This window comes from Acipenser ruthenus, chromosome 13, assembly GCF_902713425.1.
Source record: "Acipenser ruthenus chromosome 13, fAciRut3.2 maternal haplotype, whole genome shotgun sequence".
Classification (NCBI taxonomy): domain Eukaryota; kingdom Metazoa; phylum Chordata; class Actinopteri; order Acipenseriformes; family Acipenseridae; genus Acipenser; species Acipenser ruthenus.
This window is the reverse complement of record NC_081201.1, coordinates 25,518,513-25,539,998: the sequence shown is the minus strand read 5'-3', so window position 1 is coordinate 25,539,998 and position 21,486 is coordinate 25,518,513. Positions and strand designations below refer to the sequence as shown.

At 37.2% G+C, this 21,486-nt stretch overlaps 1 protein-coding gene across 2 annotated transcripts in view; it reads right to left on the bottom strand.

Annotated features, from left to right (window-relative positions):
- LOC117418032 (ankyrin-3-like) overlaps positions 1–21,486 on the bottom strand; it is a 217,274-nt gene that overhangs the window by 170,290 nt on the left and 25,498 nt on the right. The window contains exon 1 of one of the 2 annotated variants that reach the window (XM_059035818.1): positions 2,184–2,658. The exons of the other annotated variant lie outside the window; for it this stretch is intronic. Within the exon in view, the coding sequence (XP_058891801.1) occupies positions 2,184–2,249 (66 nt within the window). The 5' untranslated portion in view covers positions 2,250–2,658. Of the gene's footprint in view, positions 1–2,183; positions 2,659–21,486 lie in introns of those variants that run through there. 2 annotated transcript variants of the gene reach the window in all.

Below are 21,486 nucleotides of genomic sequence, written 5' to 3'. Positions count from 1 at the left end.
TATTTAAAAGGATAAGCGTAAAAAAAAAAAATTACATTTCTGGAAAACTCTTTTGTATAGTTAACAGTATGTCCTTCATAGAAATGTTTTATTAGTAGTTCTCTACAATTCTTTTACGCAGCATTACTTTGAGATTTGAAGATGTGCAAGAATATCTTCAAAACAAGACTTGAAGGACAAATCCTGACATTTGATTTGATTGCCTATTCCACAGCTCTTCATTTATCCTAGCACTATACAGTATTGTCCACTTTATAGCTGTCCCCTTGTTTTTTTATTACCATAGACCTCATCACGTGACAGACTTGCCATTGTATCATCACACGACTGCTTTCGCTATTGACACGGCTGGGATAGTTATGGGGCCCATGTGGAAACTAGGTCCTTAACTCATTAGCAAATGAACCACTGGAAAAACGTATTGATTTGATATATTTTAACACCCAGTTAAGTATGTCCGTAACATTGCTTTAAAAAAACAACCAAGCTGTACATGGAAAAATGTCTGTTTGACATGCATACGCACACAGGCGCCTCCTTGTATCCCCACATTCCAATATTCAACAATTTGTTCTAAAGAATGACCTTACCATATAAGTGTGACAGATATGTCTAAAACTAAAGAGAGGACAGCTCTCTCATGCTCAATGATCATGTTAGAGATCACTTTAGCCTATAATCTAGAACTGAAAATGGAATTAACATCCAAAACAAATAATGTTTTACCCAATTATTGGCCAAATAAAACCATATTTATAAAAGTATTGAACAACTGTTGTTTTTCACAAACAGATTATCTTTATGGCAAGTGTGAGGAAAGGTGATTAATGAATACAACATAGTAACATTGTAAATTCAAAATCACATGAGTATATAAAGTGTAATTACAAAAGACACTAGCAGTTGCCTACATTTACAACCCCATTACAACCCCAGTCCCACTTGCAGCCAATTCACTTTGAATATCTTTGGCAGTCAATCTCAGATTGTTATTAACCTTCCTCACAATTCTTCTAGTTGTTCTTGGTGAAAGAAACTTCTTTCTTCCAGACCATGGGAGTTTTGTGACAGTACCATGAGTCTTGTACTTCTTAATAATAGAAACAATAGTTGAAATTTGGATACTCAAATGCTTTTAAATCTTCTTGTATCCTTCTCCAGCTTCATGACAATAAATAATTTTCTGCCTAAGGTCTTCAGATAACTCTTTACTTTTTCCCAATATTGACTTGCTGGTAATGACAGCAATGCCTAACCCTTTTATACTCTCTAAGAATGTTCACCTACAATCCAGCATTTTCTAGACTTTTCTAGAATTATGTTCTGCATTATCATATTGAAATTTCTAGCACCTTGCAGTCAATACTATCATAGCATCAAAGGGTATGAATACTTTGAATTAGAATTTTTGGAGTTTAAAAAAAAAAATGCAGAAATAAATAATTCTAGTCATCTTTTTTCTGTAACTTTTGTTCCTCATCCACAAAAGCAAAACTTCTGCTACAAAAGATTTTTCCTAAGAATCCCTGTTTTCGAGAAATTTCTAGAAATCATAAATTTCCATTGGGGTATGTAAACTTTTGACTACAACTGTGTGATTATATATATATATATATATATATATATATATATATATATATATATATATATATACACACACACACACACACAGTGTACATTCGGTAGTTTTCTATGTTACAAATCACTTATCTTTTTTTTTTTGGCTTGCAATTTTCTCACTGCCTATAACTGTAATTAACAGGCACATATGCTCCTGTACTGGGTAACAATGCAGAATAACTGTGATTCTGTAACTCCTGAAAGATGCTGTTACGCACTTGTCTAGAGGAGGTTTTGTTTACATCACAAAATTAAAACTTCTCAGTTGAAACAGAGCACATTTATGAAAAAGATCCACCGGCTGATAACAATACTCTAGATATTTAACTGTTTTATGACATATCATGCACCTCTTTATGATAAACACACACATACATAAAAGAATCAAGACATCTCACAACAAACACACCCATTTGATGAGCCAGCACTAAAAGCAAGCTTATGTTTCTAGCAAGTTCTAGCTGTTGGCCGGGACTAAACTGTTGCTAGTAAAAGTCTGTAATAATTAATGAACACGGACAGTTATCCAAAGCACTGCCACATTATGAAGCAAATTGTATTACCTTTTTGCCTTTCTTTTTCCTGTGAGCAAGCTTGGCGGCACCCTTTTCTTTGGCTTCCTCACTCATTTTTATATCTTCCCTTTTATTCCAACATTAAGAACTGCAGCAAAATCAGTGCCTCAGTGAAAAAAAAAACAAAGTTCATCCGAGAAGGTTTCCCAGTGAAATGGATTGCTGCTGTATCAAAACACAGCATCAGTAGTCCAGCTAGGTATTACTAGTGGCTCTTACCTTTCACATCAAGCCAGTTTGAAAGAAAATGAAGAGCAATAATAATTCCTGAGAATCAATATTCTGTTGAATTTGTTAAACTAGGTATGACCTCCCTCCTGTTGGTTGATACCAAGACTTTTTTTTTTAGTCTACCCCTCTTGTGTTTTCCAGAATCTAAAACGGTACTGATGTGCAACCTCTCATACCACATACAGAGAGAGAGAGAGAGAGAGATAGAGGGTGAATTAACGGGAGACTACTGACAAGTCTCAGAAGCTCCCCCCACCCCTCTCCACCCCTTAGTCAATGATTTTCTCTTCCTTTGCTAGATGAGATATCTGATGTGATTCCCTGGGATTTGCAGCTTGCTTAACACACCAAACAAGCTAGATGCATCAGGTCCTACCAGAAAAGGAAATCTCTCCCAAGTAAAAGTAGTGCCACTAGATCAGGTTACAGCATCTTAAAGAAAACCCCTCCCTTCAGCTGGCAACAGGCGAAAACAATAACACAGAGAGAGAGAGAGAGAGAGAGAGAGAGAGAGAGAAAACTGTCAGTTGCTGATGCTGTGTGGATTCTCTCTCGTATCATCTCACTGCTCAATAAAAACACAGTTCACTTTATTTAAATGCCTGCTACCAAACTTCTCACTCCCCCTTACCATAGTACACCTAGACAAGAAACAGTCTCCTTATACATCATCCAATTGGCTTGAATCAAAAAAGAAGAAGAAATAAAAACATGCAGCCTCTTATCCTGTTGAACAGAGCGATGGCAGTGTCGTCAAGAAAGATTAGAACACTGCAAGGAAAGAATTGGCTTCATTTTCACATTCTGCTCTGTATAAATTATTAACAAAGCAGGTCGTTCTTCAGCACTTCCCTGGGTCTAGCAAATATTACGAGCCTGTGGATAGCAAAATCCTCCTAGTACAAGTTGTGTTTTGCAGAAAAAGCATGCAACAAAAAAATAAACATGCAGCCCTAAACTGCATGAGACCAGTTATCAGTTTGGGCTAGCCGGCAACTAAACAGAGAGTAATAAAAACATATTAAAAAATACTAGTTCATTACAAATACAGTAGATACATTACAGACACATATTTTCTCAGGATATAGTAACTGAATTGCAACATCTCGTTTGCACGAATGTCCTTACGTATCCGTGGTGTACATTGTTAAGCACTTGTTTGCTGGTAACACAGTACTGTCATTTTAGCTAGCTATTCTGCCACCTGCTGGTAAGTCTCTAGCCATGAGATAAACAACTAATGAAAGCTAACCTACCATTGCTCTAGCATTATCAGTCTGTAGGTAAACGGATATTGTTTGAAAGCTGTCTGCATGTGAAAGGATTTGTATACATTCTGATTTGATAACTTTCTGGGTATTAAAATGTATCCATCTGTACATTACATTTTTAATAATTCTAACAAATATAGATTGCTCTGTTGCAGTGAAGCCTCGTCATTTGATTAAAAAATGCTCATCTGCATGCACAATTGGATACAAATTAGCATTTGAATAACATTTTGTAAACACGATAAACATTAAACCTTGAATTTAAACCAATAATATTTACGCTGAGTGCTGGAACAAGAGCAGTGACAGGTTCAGGAACGCCCAGAAAAAGACTACAAATGGATTTTAAAATCTGACTTTTTTAACCTGCGCGAGCTGGTGTGCAGAAACAGGAAATTAAAACATAACTTATCTGAGTTGTACTGAGCCATTCATCTGAGTCATGCTTAACCAACAAAAGTAAGCAGCGTTCAGTAAGGTGCACCTGCAGCAAGGCTTGTAAAAAGTCTGCTGATAACATACATCCCCTGCTGTAAATGCAGTTAGAGCTGCCAGTAAAATGAAAAAGTAGATCAAATCTGACCTACTGGACAACCAGCGCACATGTTGTAAGTGTGATCGTGGGCACTGTTTAAGAACTGTACCTCACATTGGTTGACACAAAGTGGACACCACAAGGTGCTTTGAGGTGGCTTGAGGGATGTTAATCTATTCAGTCATTAATATTCCCCGGAATTGGTGGCCATGGAAGTAGGTGATCCTCAAACCATTTGCGCACAATTCTGGCACAGTGAATAGGTGCATTACCATCTGTAAAGCAGCCATGGCCATCAGGGTACAAGTGCAGCACCCATAGCAATGCCCAAGTAAACCATTCCATTTGTTCGACCTTCCACAGTGAAACTAGCCGAAGATGTACCTATACCACAGGAGTCACTTTTGGATAATTGGTTGTGTTTGCAGTGTTTAACTCTTGTGATATTTCAAATGGAATGGAACAGAGCCAAGATGAACATATGCAGTATACTGTATGTTAGCTGCACAACCAGATAAAAATGTTTTAACAGCAAACTACAGATCAATGTGTGTGTGTGTGTGTGTGTGTGTTTTTCCCTACTGAATGACAATTGCAGCAATGGGAAATTAAAGTAAAAAATGAGCTGCTAAAGTACTTCAGAGCATACAGGATGAAAAAGCCTTTATATTCAGTGTTTGGTTTGGTTTCCTCATAACAATGGCTTGTAAGCATTGCTCTAGATCAGGGGTCTCCAACCCTGGTTCTGGTGATCTTCAGGTTTTATTTTAAAATTCAACTGCTTTTGGTCGACATGTGTGTGTTTTTTTTTCATTGCAATTAATGAAAAAATCTCCCTTATGCTTATAACAATGTGGTTTTATAAAAGTCTGATTGCAAGTGACATCTCTTCTTTCCTTTAGTCCCAGATGGGCTATAACTCACTGCTCATGCAGTTCATGGTTAGCCTTTGACCTGCACTGCAAACGTACAATATGTCGAATACATATTCCGTGCACACAGTAGAATACACACATCTCTTCTATCTCTCCATTGTTCAACCGCTATAAATGTATGTTAGCTTATTATTATTATTATTATTATTATTACTTATGTAGTTATAAACCCTCTTTTAACCCGTAAGTGTGATAAAGACAGATAGAGATCTGTGGCTGAGAGTATAGGAGGTATTAGTTTAACTTTAATCTTAAACACTTGGGACCCTTTTCACAAAACTGAAATCTTTTTTGAAAGGACTCTTTAAAACTGTCCTTAAAAGTAAAGAATCAGACTAAGATGCACAACTCCTGATGTAGCGATTTACTGTAAACAAAGTTTAAATATGCATCAATAATGTCAACTGTACTTCAGCTAAAACTGCATTTACTGTACGGCTAAGGAGTTTACCTTAAAAGATTAAGTATAACTCAGAATATCTTCCAACATGATCGGACATTTTAACTCTAAACCTGCTGGCAGTTCTTTTAATATTTAGACCCTAGTTAGAACTATTTAATGCAGTTTAATGAATTACCCCAGGGGGCACAAGTAGTGACAGGGTTATCAATAGGTACTGTAGCAATTAAAAGGTCTGAAATAGCTGTCTTCATGCTGCTATGAAATACTATGCTCAAAAATGAAATAAAAAAAAGAAATCAACCTGTTTTTCAGTGTTGAACAACCTGGTTATATTGATTAGCCAGAAAAAGGCCTCTCTTCACATTCCCAAAACGTATTACATTTATTCATTTAACAGGATCTCGATCTAAAAAGGTATTAAATAAAAATAAATACATCATAACTCAAAGCATATCAAAATAAATAAGCCATATGTAACACGTACCCTACTCTATTCTTGTTAATAGTTCTCGTTGCAGTAAGAAACAGGGGAGGGGTTAGTGAATTTGTTTGGGCTAAAACTGGATGAGTGCTTTTTCACAATACTAATACTAATACTAATACTAATACTAATACTAATACTATCTGCCCGTACCTGGCTTTGAGCTTGTCTGGAGAATACAGCCTAAGTGGCATAACTGAGCAACCTTCCTCATTCCATTCAAATCATGGGACAATGTAACTTTTCAGCTCTGCTAGACCCAAATACTTTTTCAGTAACCGTGATGGTTGTTTAAAATGCGATTTATATTCAATTATAAGGGGTGATGCTAATCTTGGACCAATGCTGGTCTTAAGATGGTGGTTTTACATTTCCCAAGCAAGCATTTTAAACATTGTACAAAACAATCAAACCCCAAATAAGTCTTGTTCATATACCTTATTCTTATAGTATTTGTAGTTAACAAAACAATTCCATAAATCATACCCATTTTGCACTATCATTAGCTACACAGGTCTAAAATGTGCAGCTTTTAAAGAAACATCCTTTTAAAAATACAACGATGCTACGAGCTCAATTATAAATCAGTAATACACCTATTACATTTACCAGGGTCGGATATGTGAGTGCTGACAGTAGACATCTGGCACGACACCAACTTAAAGAAAGCTCTCAGTTTGCTTCCCTGCCTTTCAGAAAGTCAGTTACTGCTTTAAATTTGTTAATTTCACCCAGTGTCTTCTGGGTCTAAGCATGTTACCAGCTGAAAGCATGTCAGTCAATAGCGGAAGCAGCCAATTGATTATTGATAGGAAAGAAGCCAGTGAAGGGGTGGGGACAATTTCACCCTCTGCGTGAAATGATCCAGGAAGTGCAAGACAGTCTAAAAGCATGGGCTGAAAATTGAGATTTCTTTAGCCTATGTAGTATCATATGACATGTTTTAAAATGAAAAAAACATGTTTTCTAAAACACATTTCTTCCAATGACTGGATAATGAATGGATGTGCATAGCAGAGTGCATTTTGAAACTATCTTGTTAACTGCAATTACTTTAAAGACAGTACATCACATGGCACTATCCATTCTACCGATATATAATACAACAACAATCTAATCAAGTTGTTTTTGTGTGGCAAATATCTCATCCGCTCTACTTTCCTCTAACTCTTGCTGTGTGATGGAACTGCAGCCACTGTACCAGGAAAGAGGGCAATGTAAGCTAAAACGTAGCCAAGTGGAATTCATTATAAAACGTGTTACAGCGATAAAAGCTGAATTCCAGAAAACCCTCCCTTCTTCTCACTATCCCTACTTCCCTTATTCAGCAGCATGCTAGAATTCGATACATGCAATGCAAACTGTGGTCATATCCAAAGCTCCAATCTTTAATAGCTACAGTACTAACAGTTTATGTAAATGTTGGTTTCAATATGTTTTATGGTTTTTTGGGGGGTTTTTTAACCAGTAAAATGTCACTGAAATCAAGTTGTTTGAAGATGGGACTGCCTGGGGATACCCAGTAAACTGTATTACTGATTGCCAGTAAAAGAGTACATGAAAAAAAGTCCAATTTACTCACTAGCAATAAACCTAAATGACATCATCATTAAACTATATATTCCAATTATTCATGCTTTTCCACAGGAGTTTATTAAACCCTTTATTAACATCAATAAAAACAATAAAATACTGAAGAAATATGTTTGCATACTTGCTGTTTAGATCATTAAAATAGAGCCTGTAGTCTCTTTAAACATAATTGAGGCATGAATAAACTGCATGTTCATTTTTCACCTTCATTTTGTTGATTGCACAAGGTTTAGTGACCCCCGCATGATTAAGTAAGCAGTGCACTTAAAACACTTTTGTTCTTATCTGTGACCCAGGGACTTGTGTTTTGAACCCTCAGGGGTCCAATTAAGATCTGACCTTCAGAACTCTCCTGACTTGCAGAAAGGCTGGGGCTGTATCGCATCCCTCCCAATCCCTGCAGTGCAAATACATAGACCAGGGGAGTTTCAATACTGTACTGATTAATGTGGGCAAACAGTTCATTAAGGTGCTGATGCTGTGCAGAGGTTGTGTGAGAGACATTGACGGAAGAGAGATTAGGAACATTTAAATTTAAATTTCCTTCCAAGATAAAGTAGGCAGAGTAACCTCTGGTGACCTGGGTTAGAATCTGAACATTGATGTGGTTTGTAATAATAGGAAAATGCCCTATTAGTTTGCTGTTGGTTCGTTTCTCTGTCATTATTTCACTTTCTCCTGTGTGTTAATTACAAGGGGGGTTCAACTGTCGACACACTATAACATTTAGCACAACTGGGTACAAACAGATTGGTTAGGCATGAAGGCCAAACTCCTCCCTCACCCCCTAAAACTAGAGATGGGCCCTCCAGGGAGGGCTTGAGGCCTACTCACAGCTCACATTGCCACTGCTTGCACTATCTGCGATCTCCAGTCTCTTGATATATCTTAATTTACTGAACAGTACAGAACAAACCTTTCCCTGCCACTCCACATCATATTAAACCTCACCTCCATGTTACCTTTTCCCAACTCCCCAGCTATACAACCCTATCTTGTGTTGAACACAAGCCTCACACATCTGAAGAGAAAAAGAGAAAGCACACTGGAAAGGTCTGAGAGGCTGAAGAGATTAAAATGCTTCTCTTAGCAGAACATAAATGCAGTTTGAGCTGCAAAGACACTGAGTAATGAATGAGCAAGCACATACGAAGTAGTATTGGTACCAAAATCGAAGCCTACATACTGGATTATATAGAATCTAAATCACTTAAATTAGGAAGAACACCAGCAGTGAGGTTATTTATTGGTTATAGTTGAAACCTGGATATTAACTGATACAACTTTTAAAAGGGAGACCACAGTGTTACTGGTTGCAAATAGAAGAACAGAAAGCAAATTACTAGACGTGTCATGTCCCCACTAAATCCTATCAGAAGCAATACACTTGAAATCTGTTACGGGTGTAGTCTTGCCAATGGGAAAATGTAAACCACCAAAACAAAAAACTTTAGTCCTGAATAACTATCCAGTATCCGAAACAGATGAAACGAATGAAAGGCAAGTTGTAGATATTTCACAGTTTGAAAAAGTTTTCCCATAGAATTTCAGTTTTATTGTCTTTTTAAAAGGCACGGGATGGCAGTGCTGCACCAACATAGGGAGCCAAAACGGTACTGATCCAACATGCCATGTCTGCATGAAGTGCAAAGGAAAAGTCTCAGTGGGGGGGGGGGGGTTAAGACTAATTGTAAGTGTACAATACATTCTTTTTGCAATCAAAATATCTGAAATGCATGCTTGCCTTTGCTTGTTATAGCTATCTGCATGACTGCTGTATTGCAGGACCTCGGCATATTGTGCCACTGAGCTCACATGTTGACGTTGCAGTGTAATTGAAACCCATAAAGCTTGTGACCAAACCAGCTTGCTTCATCTAATTTGAGTTCCCTTCCGGTGACTTCAGTTCCCAATGTTTAGTGATCTAATGCTAGTCAATTGGCTATACCCTATTGGGCAAGTCACTAGTTCACGTTTAAAACTGGCTTCCACACTACATTTTCAAGTAGGATTCTGCGAAGGAGAAGCAACCTACTCCTCATCATTGTTTAGCCATTCCCTGTGCTTCTACAAGGAGCTATATTGTACTCGGATCACTCAGAGTGGTATTAATTCATAGCTACAGATAACCTTTAATTGTACGGTATTACCCAAGGCTGTATTCCTACCCATTCATCTGACAACCCCCTTCAGATACAGCAGCACATAGACTTCCTGATTGCACAGCTGGGAGAGGGATGCGATGGGATCCAACACCCACAGACCACTGTACTACAATTAGCCTTGTATATGTACATAGAAGCCATCAGAACAGGCTGTACTGCACAAAACTGTCTAAGCATTAGGTGTCTCTTTAGAATTCTGTTAACCTGGAATGAAAGATTGAGGTCAGGGTTAAAAATGTAATACATACTGGTATCTACACAAAGTACAGTACTAACTGTTTCACAGCCCTATTTTAAGTGGTTAATGACAGGATGTCTCTCAAAGTAAGTACTACTACTGTTTTCTCATGCAAGTTTTTACAATTACGGTATATTTCTTTTAATAATTAGCTTTTGTGAATATTAGTGTAGGTAAATAAGATGCAGTGATGTACTCCCTGTAATAATTTATATTTCAGGGATTCCCGAGTCAGTGAATGCCAAGTTTCAATAAGGACTTTGAACCACTTCTTCATAGATGATATCCTTCAATTATGAGGTGGATATTCTGTATATGTTTTCACACCACCGCAGAACCAAAAGTGTGAAATGGCTAAGTGACAGAAAAAATTATTATATATATATATATATAAAATGCATGTCAAGCTAAGTTTAAACGCACAACCTTTCCTTCTTAATAACAATTAACTGAAACAAAATGTGTGTTTCCATTAGATCAATTATGCAATTATGCAGACAGAAAATAAAATAAACATGCCATGATTCAATACGACATTACAGCAACTGAAGTATGAACTCACATTGCAAGACAATTTGATTTTCACTCCTCTCCCATTTTACAAATTACAGTCTTGGGATTTACAATACAGTAAAAGCAAAATGCTGCTCAGTTGCAAAATAAATGGAGCCAAAAATGCTTTTAATCTATCAGGAGTTTAGCAGCCTCCTAGCGAACGCTCTGTTTACTGTCTGACACTGCAGCAGTGTCCGACATAAAAAGGATTGAGGTCTTTCATCCATAATCTCTTTCATGTGTGATTTTTTTTTTCTCATCACACTCAAAAAAGACGTATGTCTGACACCATTCACTTCTAAAAGTTTTGATTTTCAAGAACGGTACATGTGAGTACAAACAGTACAGCAAGAAACCCATTTACATTGTTGTTATAAATAACTACTGCACAACAGTTCACATTTCAAACCCAAATATGATGAAATAGAAATTATCTTAAATAATGTAAGGTCCACCATGGGCAGGATGGCACAAGTATTCAAGGTTAAATTATTCTCAATGGTTACATGACACTTCCACAATGTTAAGTGACTTGCTCAGGGTCACACAATGAGTCAGTGGCTGAGGTGGGATTTGAACTGGGGACCTCCTGGTTACAAGCCCATTTCTTTAACCACTGGACCACACAGCCTCCTATTATCCAAATAGGCATGGTCCTCTTACTGCATAGCAGTATTCTGTTTATCATCTTCAGGCTTTGCTAGTGTATTGATTGCTTTTTGCATGGAATACTTGCTCTTCTACTATTGTGAGCTACAACAGTTACAGTGTTACTTCATTTGTATACTGTTTTATAAAAATGTACGTGACACCTTTACTAGGGAAATAACATGCCATATACTTTGAACATTGCTTGACAGGCTTGAACGCTCAGGAATTCTAAATAAAAAAAATATTTAAAATAGAATGTTTTTTAAAAGGAATGCTTTTCCTAGATTCCTAACTTTGATGCTCCATTGATGCACTATTGACAGTGGCATTTCCTTTCAAATCCATTTATTTCAGATCACAGGGACATGTTTAACTTTACAGTGTGTGTGTGTGTTATTATATATATATATATATATATATATATATATATATATATATATATACACACACACACACACATAAACAGCATCTCTCACTGTTCTGTCCACCTCTGTTCAGCAGCGAAGGAGTTAGTACGTCTTTGCAGTTATTCAAGCTGACCTGAACCCCCTCCTGCTGTCTGCTGTAACAAGCACTGTCTAGCGTTCATTAACACGCCGCTGTGTGCTAGCAGCCAGGGTAAAATCATTATCTGTGCTTTCCTCATGAAAGGCTATACGCTGTATGATTTCCAAGTAAAAGGCCCATTTATAGTCGGTTCCTGAAAAAGGCCTTCATAAAGGTAGTCTTATGTCATTGCTGGTGATTCTTAAGTGAGTAATTACTCATGCCGATTCATTTAAGCTACTCCCACCCCCATTAGATACATTTTAGAACAGCTGCCCCGCTGTTACACTATTATTATGTTGTGATAAGGACGTAACAATTATCAGTTGGCAATTCAAGAGCCTGAAAACCACAAAAATATAACATTTGAATTTCAACCCTGTCCAAAACTTTTAAATAAAAGTAAACAACAATATTACATACCAGTACTCTTGCCAATGCAAACCTATAACCATTTATATATATATATATATATATATATATATATATATATATATATATATATATATTTTTTTTTTTTTTCTTATCAACCTTCATTTTTCTACACTGCAGTTCAACCTTCTCTGAAACCTGTTCCTATTTGTTTACTGCAAACTGACCATCATGACTACTGTAAAGAAAATAACATCTCAGTGTTTCAAAAACATAACCCATTTTGCTAATCATCTGGATCCTGGAGCAGCCATTTTCGTCATCAAGCTGGCAAAATCCACCTGGAACAAGATTAACCAACCACAGCATTTTCATTAGAAAATGTTTGAAAGAAAACATAATTCCAAGAAGCTTCAAAATAAATTTCAACCCAAACCGAGACAACATAAGATACTACAGGTCAGTACAATCTACAGTTTTAAAATGTAGTAAGAAAATAATGAAATAAACAATAACAATGTATCAAGAAAAAATTGAAAGACTTACTAAACAAGTGGAAACTTTTAAAACAGACTTAAAAAATGCTTTTGGCAACAATGTCAACATGTATTACAATGCACGTCGTCTTATCCATGAACTAAATGCTGATATCTACGACTACATGAGCAAAACTAAAATTATGAAATGGACTGCACTTACCAACTACCAAGCAGGAAATAACTTGATCAAAAAATAATATCTCAGCAAATACATCTCAAAAAAGTTGTCACAATTCCTGAAAACTTGCCACTTATCAGTACCGAACAATCAGTTTTATCTAAAGGCCTAAAATTTGTACCTACAAAAAAAATAGCTGATGAATTCACTACACTCAAATGACACTCAACAGTTTTTCCGACGATTCCGTCTGCACGCTCACTCAGTCAGCATCAAATTCCCACTCAGCTTTAGAATACACATGGGACATCTCAGGGACCTGCACCGGTATATCGTTTTTAGATATTTCCATCACAGCTGAGAATTCCACTATCAACACCACTATTCCCTACAAACCTACCGACTCTCATTTATATCTACAATATGACTCCTCACACCCAAAGGCTTGTCGTGACTCAATTCCCTGTTCCCAACTTTTAAGACTCAGACGTATTTGCAGTGATGATCAAGACTTTTCGTTAAAAGTGAGGAAATGTGTGGATTTTTTGCAAATTGCGGTTTTCCAGACGAGATCATCAACAGTGTACCAGCGGGGATGCTTAATGAGAATTGGTTGCTTAGAGGCCAGCTATCAACATACAGTACAGATGGACATTTGGGGATAATTTTCCCCACCACAAATAGTCATTCTACCTGGTTGCTCGGATAATCTATTATTGTTGTCCTCTTACAGTACAGTAGCACACCATTTTAAACTGATAATTGAGCAAATATCAGCATTAATATGCAAGAGTGAAGAGAAATAACTTGAAAAAACAACCAAGAAATTAGTACTGTAAAGATGTGTGCTGGATTTTGAAAACATGACTTACTACTGTATAACTAATGCTTCCATTGTTTTCCATGAGCACTGGAACACAAGGACAGTTTTCAAACAAACAAACTGAAATGATTCATGAGCGATGGGAATGGCTGTGTTTGAATGTACAGAGCAGACATGACCAAACATGCTAGCTCCTATGTGTAATGCTCTTTTATAGTCCCTCTATCTTGCAATGGTAGATAGTGTACATATTCACCATTGGTAAGACAGATTATTTTGGGTTCCTTGGCTTATGTTTTCATGAGCTGTATTAATTGAAAGTCCAATTTGAACACAGATATCCACTTGAATCAATATAGCCTGAGAGAAGTTTGCTTCCATGGCTCATTATATCTTTTTATACTGACCATTCTTTGTTCCCTATTCACTGACGCACATAATGTTGACGATAAGCTCCATGCCATTCATCAACCTACATTTAAGGAGTTGTATTTGCACATCCAGTTTGCTGCACATTACATTTGACCCCCAGTTTTGTTCATTCACCAGCATTTTTTTGTGCTCATTGAATTCCAGTATACATGGTACAGTATACATTTTTGTGTATACAGTATACAAAATTGTGTTTTACAAGCCTAGACTCCCCCGAAAATCTATTGACCAATATAGAAATAACACTACAAGGTTGGGTCCCCAGTGGATCCCCTAAAAGCAGGACACAGCGAGTCATGTGATCAGGATGTCTCTTAGTCGAATCCTGGGTATGCCAATTTGCATATCTATAGCGAATACTGCATTGACTTTTGTGATCCCGCAGACTTGGTAGGAAAATCTGCCCGGGTTGGTTTGTCTCACCATGCCACCAGTGACTACTGGCCACGTGCCAGATGAGGCCAGAAAGACCATTCAGGCTAAACCTGCTTCTCCAGGTTTCTAAAGCCGTATCACCTATATGAAGTTCCATATTGTACTGTTGCAGTAACAACAATCTTGGGGTTTTCTTCATATCATATAAAAGGTGTCCTGAATCATCTGGCTTCACAGTTATGTACACATGTATTATGCCTCCAGTGCTGATGACACTACTTGGAAATTCATGAATTCTGGAGATTTGGGTGCTTTGTGTCACTGTCACTCACGATCAAACATAATAAAAACAAACAAAAAAAGAAACAAATGTTTATCCATAAACACTAGAAAAACACTATTTTCACCTTCACCAACCCCCCATTGACAGTGCAGTTTATCTTGATGCAATAGCGCTTGTATAAGTATAGACTTTTCCAGACTGTGTATTTGACCGGTGGTAACTGGGAAATGATCTTGGATCTCTAAACTGGTTAGCACTTGGAAAGGGGATCTCTATGGAAAAGCAGGTGCTGCAGCTGGGTTAGTACAGGGGCAGTCTTCACTGATCCACTCCATTGGTTTCCACAGTTGAATGAGGGAATTTTCAAGACAAATATGCTTTTTGAATCTTTTTAAGCTTTGTAAAAAAGCGGAAACTGATGTTTTTGGAAAGGTTCTGGATCACTGGCTTATGAAAAATCTTTCCCCTGGGAACCAGAATCAGTCCTAGCGCTTTTCTTTTGGCTTGTCTGTGATGCTTCATTAGCTAGAGCACAGGGGTTCCCCGGCCTAGCCCACAAGTAAATTGAAGTGAGAGAGAAGCAGCAGATTATTTAATGATAGCTTTGGGTGTATTAAATGAAAATAACGTAAGTCTGGATCGACTGATGAGTTCAGAGATAAGAAAATATGAAACACAGGTATTTTCTAGGAATAAATACTTAAAAGTCATGTCTATGTGGAACACCATGAAGCCAAAGCAGTTCTAAAAGCAAACAAACATTATTGCCTACAGTAGGGCTTGTGCATACTGAAGTATAATTTGGTATTCTATGATTACTGGAAAGGATATTCCCCGTTTATAAGCTTCTTTTTATAGAAAACATGACTTGATGCACATCGTCAAGTGATAATCAGAACTGCTGCTGACACTTTGCCAAAGTACGGTCAATTACCTCTTATGAACAAAAGCAATCACACAACGTGCTGCATATTCAGAATGTACCGCGTCAGACCGCATCGTTCCCAGCACTATCTCCATGGATACTATTATTCCCCTGCCTGTTAAATTTCAGATAAGTATAAATTGCTTGTAATTTACAGCTCCAAACAAATCATCAGACATAAGAGCTATTTCTTAAAAGGATCACAGATCACATCTTAATTGCAAGCGTAAACTGCACTGTAGCCACCTGTAAATAAAACATGCAATATGCAACAATCCCAGTACTGAGGAACAATGCTCTCAATGTAGTTTTCAATCCGTACACGACTCTTGCATGTGTTTGAATTCACTGCCGCTAAAGCCATGGTGTTGGCTCTCGACGCAAGTGCAATAGAGGCATTAAACAGCAGATTTTCTGCACAATCTTCCATAAATTCATCCAAAAACAACACTAGTGCTGTGTTTTCCGCCATCTTGAAAGTTCTCTCTTTGTAACACACTGTTTAATAAGAGCTAACTTGTGTTATGTAGTGTCACGGCAGAGCATTCTGCCTATTGAACAAAGCCCAGGTCTTTATTCCAAGCAGGTCCTGAATCAACTAATTAACCCTTAACAGGTTAAATTAACCTGCTTGGAATAAACAGGCCTGGACTGAAATGGATTTTGAGGGACAGAGTTGTTCAATGCTGGTCTAGGGTAAAAAAAAAATAGTTCTAAGTTTTAATACCCATAGTCGTATACAGTACATACAAACCTTTTAAGCTGGAGTCTTCCAGTATTATTATTATTATTATTATTATTATTATTATTATTATTATTATTATTATTATCCAGGGCGACTTACAATTGTTACAAGATATCACATTATTTTTTACACATTATTTTTACATACAATTACCCATTTATACAGTTGGGTTTTTACTGGAGCAATCTAGGTAAAAGTACCTTGCTCAAGGGTACAGCAGCAGTGTCCTCCACCTGGGATTGAACCCACGACCCTCCGGTCAAGAGTCCACAGCCCTAACCACTACTCCACACTGCTGCCCTATTACTATTACTACCCACTGCCTGTTGTGCATTCAATTGACATTAATAACTCAAAGTGTCTTTTAACACTGGTTTAGGTAAGCCCCTATTATTAAGTACAGTACAAACATCAAGTAACCAGCCTGTTTTTTTTCGTTTTTTTTCTGGATAATTGACCCACACCCTGAAAAGTAAATAAAACAAGACTGAAAACCATCGCAAGCGCCTAGATTTACCTGCTTCAACAGCACAACACTGTCAGTTGTGAACCTTTTAGCCTGCAAATCCCAAACTATTTAATAAAAAATAAAATGGTTAATAGCAACAAGACTTCTAGATACTCAACTCTGTACTGCATCCACTACAATACAAAGAACAAATGTGTGTGTGTGTGTGTGTGTGTGTGTGTGTGTGTGTGTGTGTGTGTGTGTGTGCATAGGCCTATACAACAAACTCTGGAATCAGCTGACGTCAACAGAATTGAAAAAAGTAAAAATATCATATTATTTCTGAAGCCCAGGAAGCAAAAAAAATGTAAAGAAAATGGAAAAACCACACAGGGCCTGTAATTAAGAGCAATAGGTACACATCTGGATCTTTGACTAATAGAACCCTTCATAACGATTGCAAACATCATACTTGTATGTCAACACAGACTTTTCAGATTTAAAAAAGATCCTCATCATGACCCTGTTTCTGCATCCTGTCTCTATCACAGAGAGGAATGTATGCATTTCAGATGCGATAACATTGTTGAAAGCAGAAGTTGGAATTCAAAGTAGCTTACAACAGCAGCCGTACATGCTAAAGCAGATCAAAACCTGAGGTAATCAAATGTAGTTTGACACTTCTGGCAAGCTCATAAACTCAATCCTTTCAGAGCACGCTGGGCCAGAAATAAACTAAAGGCGCGTGATCAAGAGAAGCGGACCACAGTCACACAGATCATTGAAAATCTTCATGTTCTCCTCTGTCCAGCCTGCTGTATATATGTGATAAACCTTCAAAAAGATATCTGATTGAAAAGGCTGTAATGCTAGTCATTTTATAATATTCCTCTATGTAAGAGTATCAAACCAACCTGTCTGTTTGAAGAGTATCTATCGAAACCCAAAGGAATGTACACATATTAGCTTGAAATTGTTACATTTTGTATCTAGTTAAATGGTAGTGTCACACATTTGTGGGAACATGTCAAATTTTATTATATCAATAATCATTTTTGTTTTGCATTCATTGCTTTAACAGAGTTTGAATATGTAACACGTAAACTTATCCTGCTGCAAGTTGTAGCAGAATGCAGGGGCATTCTGAAAAAAGCAGAATTACAAACAAAGTTATACAACTGAAGAATGCAACAGACACCAGTATTTTAGTAATGCATTATTGTGGGGCAGCATCATGCAGATCCCAACATATTCTAAGCAATCTTTTTTAATGTGGTTTTAAGCTTTGATACAATATTCTAGAAATTGATTTACATGAAAATATAACATTTCAATGAAGGGACATTCCCACTTCATTGAAAGCCTTCATGCATTACTGACACAACTGTAATATCTTAAACAAATTTGAATTAATGTGATATCTTGTAACAATTGTAAGTCGCCCTGGATAAGGGCGTCTGCTAAGAAATAAATTTTAAACTTCTCCTAAACCATTTTTAGGAGATGGTAAGCAGATGGCCACTTTAGTATTTAATTATGATATTGGTTAGTTCAAGTGATCGCCAATATACCCAGTTACCTGCTTGCTGTACAGTTTAAAATGTGGAGTTACAAAGTATCCCTTTGTAAAACAATATCATATTTAGACAAATTAAAATAACATGGTAGTCTTGAGTTCAAAAAGCTTTGAGGCACACTTGAGACACTCCAGGCAGTCATTTCTAAATGTGCAGTTGTATACACTTTACCAACAAAAAAACATTGCATGTAACCAGTACCAGAATATCACTTGAGCACAAAACCCCAAATGCTATAACTGCTGTTTAATAAACAAAACAAATTCCCTCAATTCTGATCAACACAGGGGGAAACTGGTTTAATAAACCTGTTGTTTCCTGCCTCGAGGTGAAACAGGTTCTAACCAATGGCTCATCTGGTGCTCTCTCCCTTCCCTCTCTCTGTTCCTTCACAGAACCTCAGGGGCGATAAATCCGCCCACACACACACACACACAGGGTGTTACAATAGATTATGGAGTCCATCGACAAAACTCTCTTATCATCCAGAACAAGGGACACTGTCTCTTCCAAGCAGCAGCGGTTGCAAATGTAAACACTATACGATTCTTTTGTATTATCATTATATTACAATTTGATTGGTATTATGGGATTGAGGAATTGCTCCAAAGATCAAAAATGTTATTACTGTGCAATATTTAATTTAGCATTGTACAAGGGTGGCTAAAGGCTGAAGCACTCACAGAAATTGTATGTGTTTTTGAGGGATCCGAGGACGACATTAGGCAATGGTTCACTAAGCAAATGGTCTTTGATTAAAAATGGATTGACGGATGGCATCCATTTACATAAACTAAGCAAACACAGTGTGAGTAGCAGCATAAGTGTCCCCTCCTGCCCTAGACTTCCTACTCTAATCAGTCACTGAGCTTGTTTGAACAGTTTTGTGTGCCAGATGAAAAACGGTACAGGGAGGAGAGTGACTGGCTGCACAGAAGAATGCATCATGGGTATCAATGATGCACTTTACATTATGTTTTGTTCATTTTGGAATCCATCTTGCATTCCTTTGAATCCGACGACAGAAATCACCAGACCAATTACATGTACCCTGTTTCAAATTACACCACATTTCCATGCAGATGCAGAAAGTAAGTCTCCGAATTCAGTTGTTTAATTTAGGTTTAAACATACTTTCTTTTCCAAACATTGCACTTGTTATATAAACAGAACGAACATGGAGTGCTGTGGTTTTTTCCACTTATGGCCATCCTTCTCTTGTCCAAGGCTGCAGTGGTACTCACTTGTCAACCAGATCAGCAAATAAAAGAACAGGCTCAATCCTGCTCTATTAGAATATTCACTCAAGGAAAGGTCAAGGAAAATACCTCACTTCAATACGTTCAGGAGATAGTTGGAACAAAGTCCGGGACTGATTGAAATAGCCATAGCTGACAGTAATAGGGCGCCTTTAAAATCATGTCTCTGGCCACATTTGTCTGCTGTAACACCAGCATATTACAAGCTTATCTGTATCCTCTCAGTTAGACCTGCTTGGACCAACTGGTTACTACTTTAAAAATCAGCTGTTGCACATCAAACATGTTTTTGTGATTTAATCTGCAAAGTATTTATATATAAACATGAACAGCAACACATAATTTTCTGAGGCTTGTAGATATTTACCGGGCAGACAACATTATAGTTTTTGGAAGTCACTGTCACCCATGTAACATTCTCTCAGACATCATCTACCGTATTGAGAATAAGGGACGAGTCCATCCTGTGCTAGTAAATTGCAATGGTGACTTCCAAATGAAGCTGTATTCTGTAATTGTAGTTAAATAAAAACAGTACATTTGAAAAACAGACTGACATAGATTCTCTGTGTCTACTGCTTCCGTCAGCATGAATGTCATTATATGGTATGGTATTATAGGGCAGTTCAGACCAGGGATTCAGATACAGAATTCCTTGTCCAGTCACAATGAACTAAATTAGAGATCTTACTTCAAACCCATAACAATTGGGGGAGATGATGAAAACTGTACTTAAAGCTCACTGAAGCTATGACTTTTAAAATGGTAGAATATAATCATGCTGGGCGACCTCTTTCAACAGTAAACACAAATCTGAATGATGCTGAATTCGCCTTGTCTCATTTTGATTCAGTACAATCATGGTACATATTTGTTTTATTTTTTAAATGCTCCACAAGGATGTCCCTGACTAGCTGACATTCAAAGCTATAGGTGGTATGAAGCATAAAAAAAATGCTCAAGTCAGATTGCTGGAGGTACATAGTGGCAGAAAGTCCCCATGGTAACACAACACAACTGCATGGTTTCTCCATGGCAACCGGGCTTCCTTGGGAATACTAATGTGAGCTCTTGGCATTATGAAACAAACGCAGGAAACAACAAAGGCAGACCAAAAAAGGTTCAATTTAGCAAACACGGATTTCAGACTTTGATGACATCACTGAGAAATGCATATATTGAGCATAGCGGCATAGGATGCAGATACACAAAAAACTGCACAATCAGCCTTAATACACAATTAATGGTATGGCATTTTGTATTTAGCATCTGTCTTATCCATCCACTATTTAGCACAGTAGTCTTTTCATACTATACTTTTTTTTTATGTATTTTAACATTTAGAGTTACATTCAGTCTAGGTATACGTACGTTTAGGTTAGCACACAGTTATATCAAAATGAGAATCATAGAATTCAGCTGTGTACCAACTGTAAAGACACTATGTGGTCTGTATCATTTATATGTAGTTTAAAACTGACATGGTTAATTTTCACTGGACACTACCTGTAAGTGAAAGTGACAGAACAAGTCATATTACTGAGTCTACAAACAGTAAAGACACTGGGGTCTATTTTAATTACCTAAACAGTGGCAGATCTAAATACTGCTTTTCATGGTGTATCCCCTACTTATCAATATTTTCAATTTTTAATGTATTTTACTTGTCCTAGGTTTCCTAAAGCATTCAACTGGGTTTGATGAAACCATCCAAAGTGATGCAATAATTAAATGGACTGCAAAACAGTTGTCAGGGGTAGTATGGTCAATTGGTCAAGCATTAAGCAATAA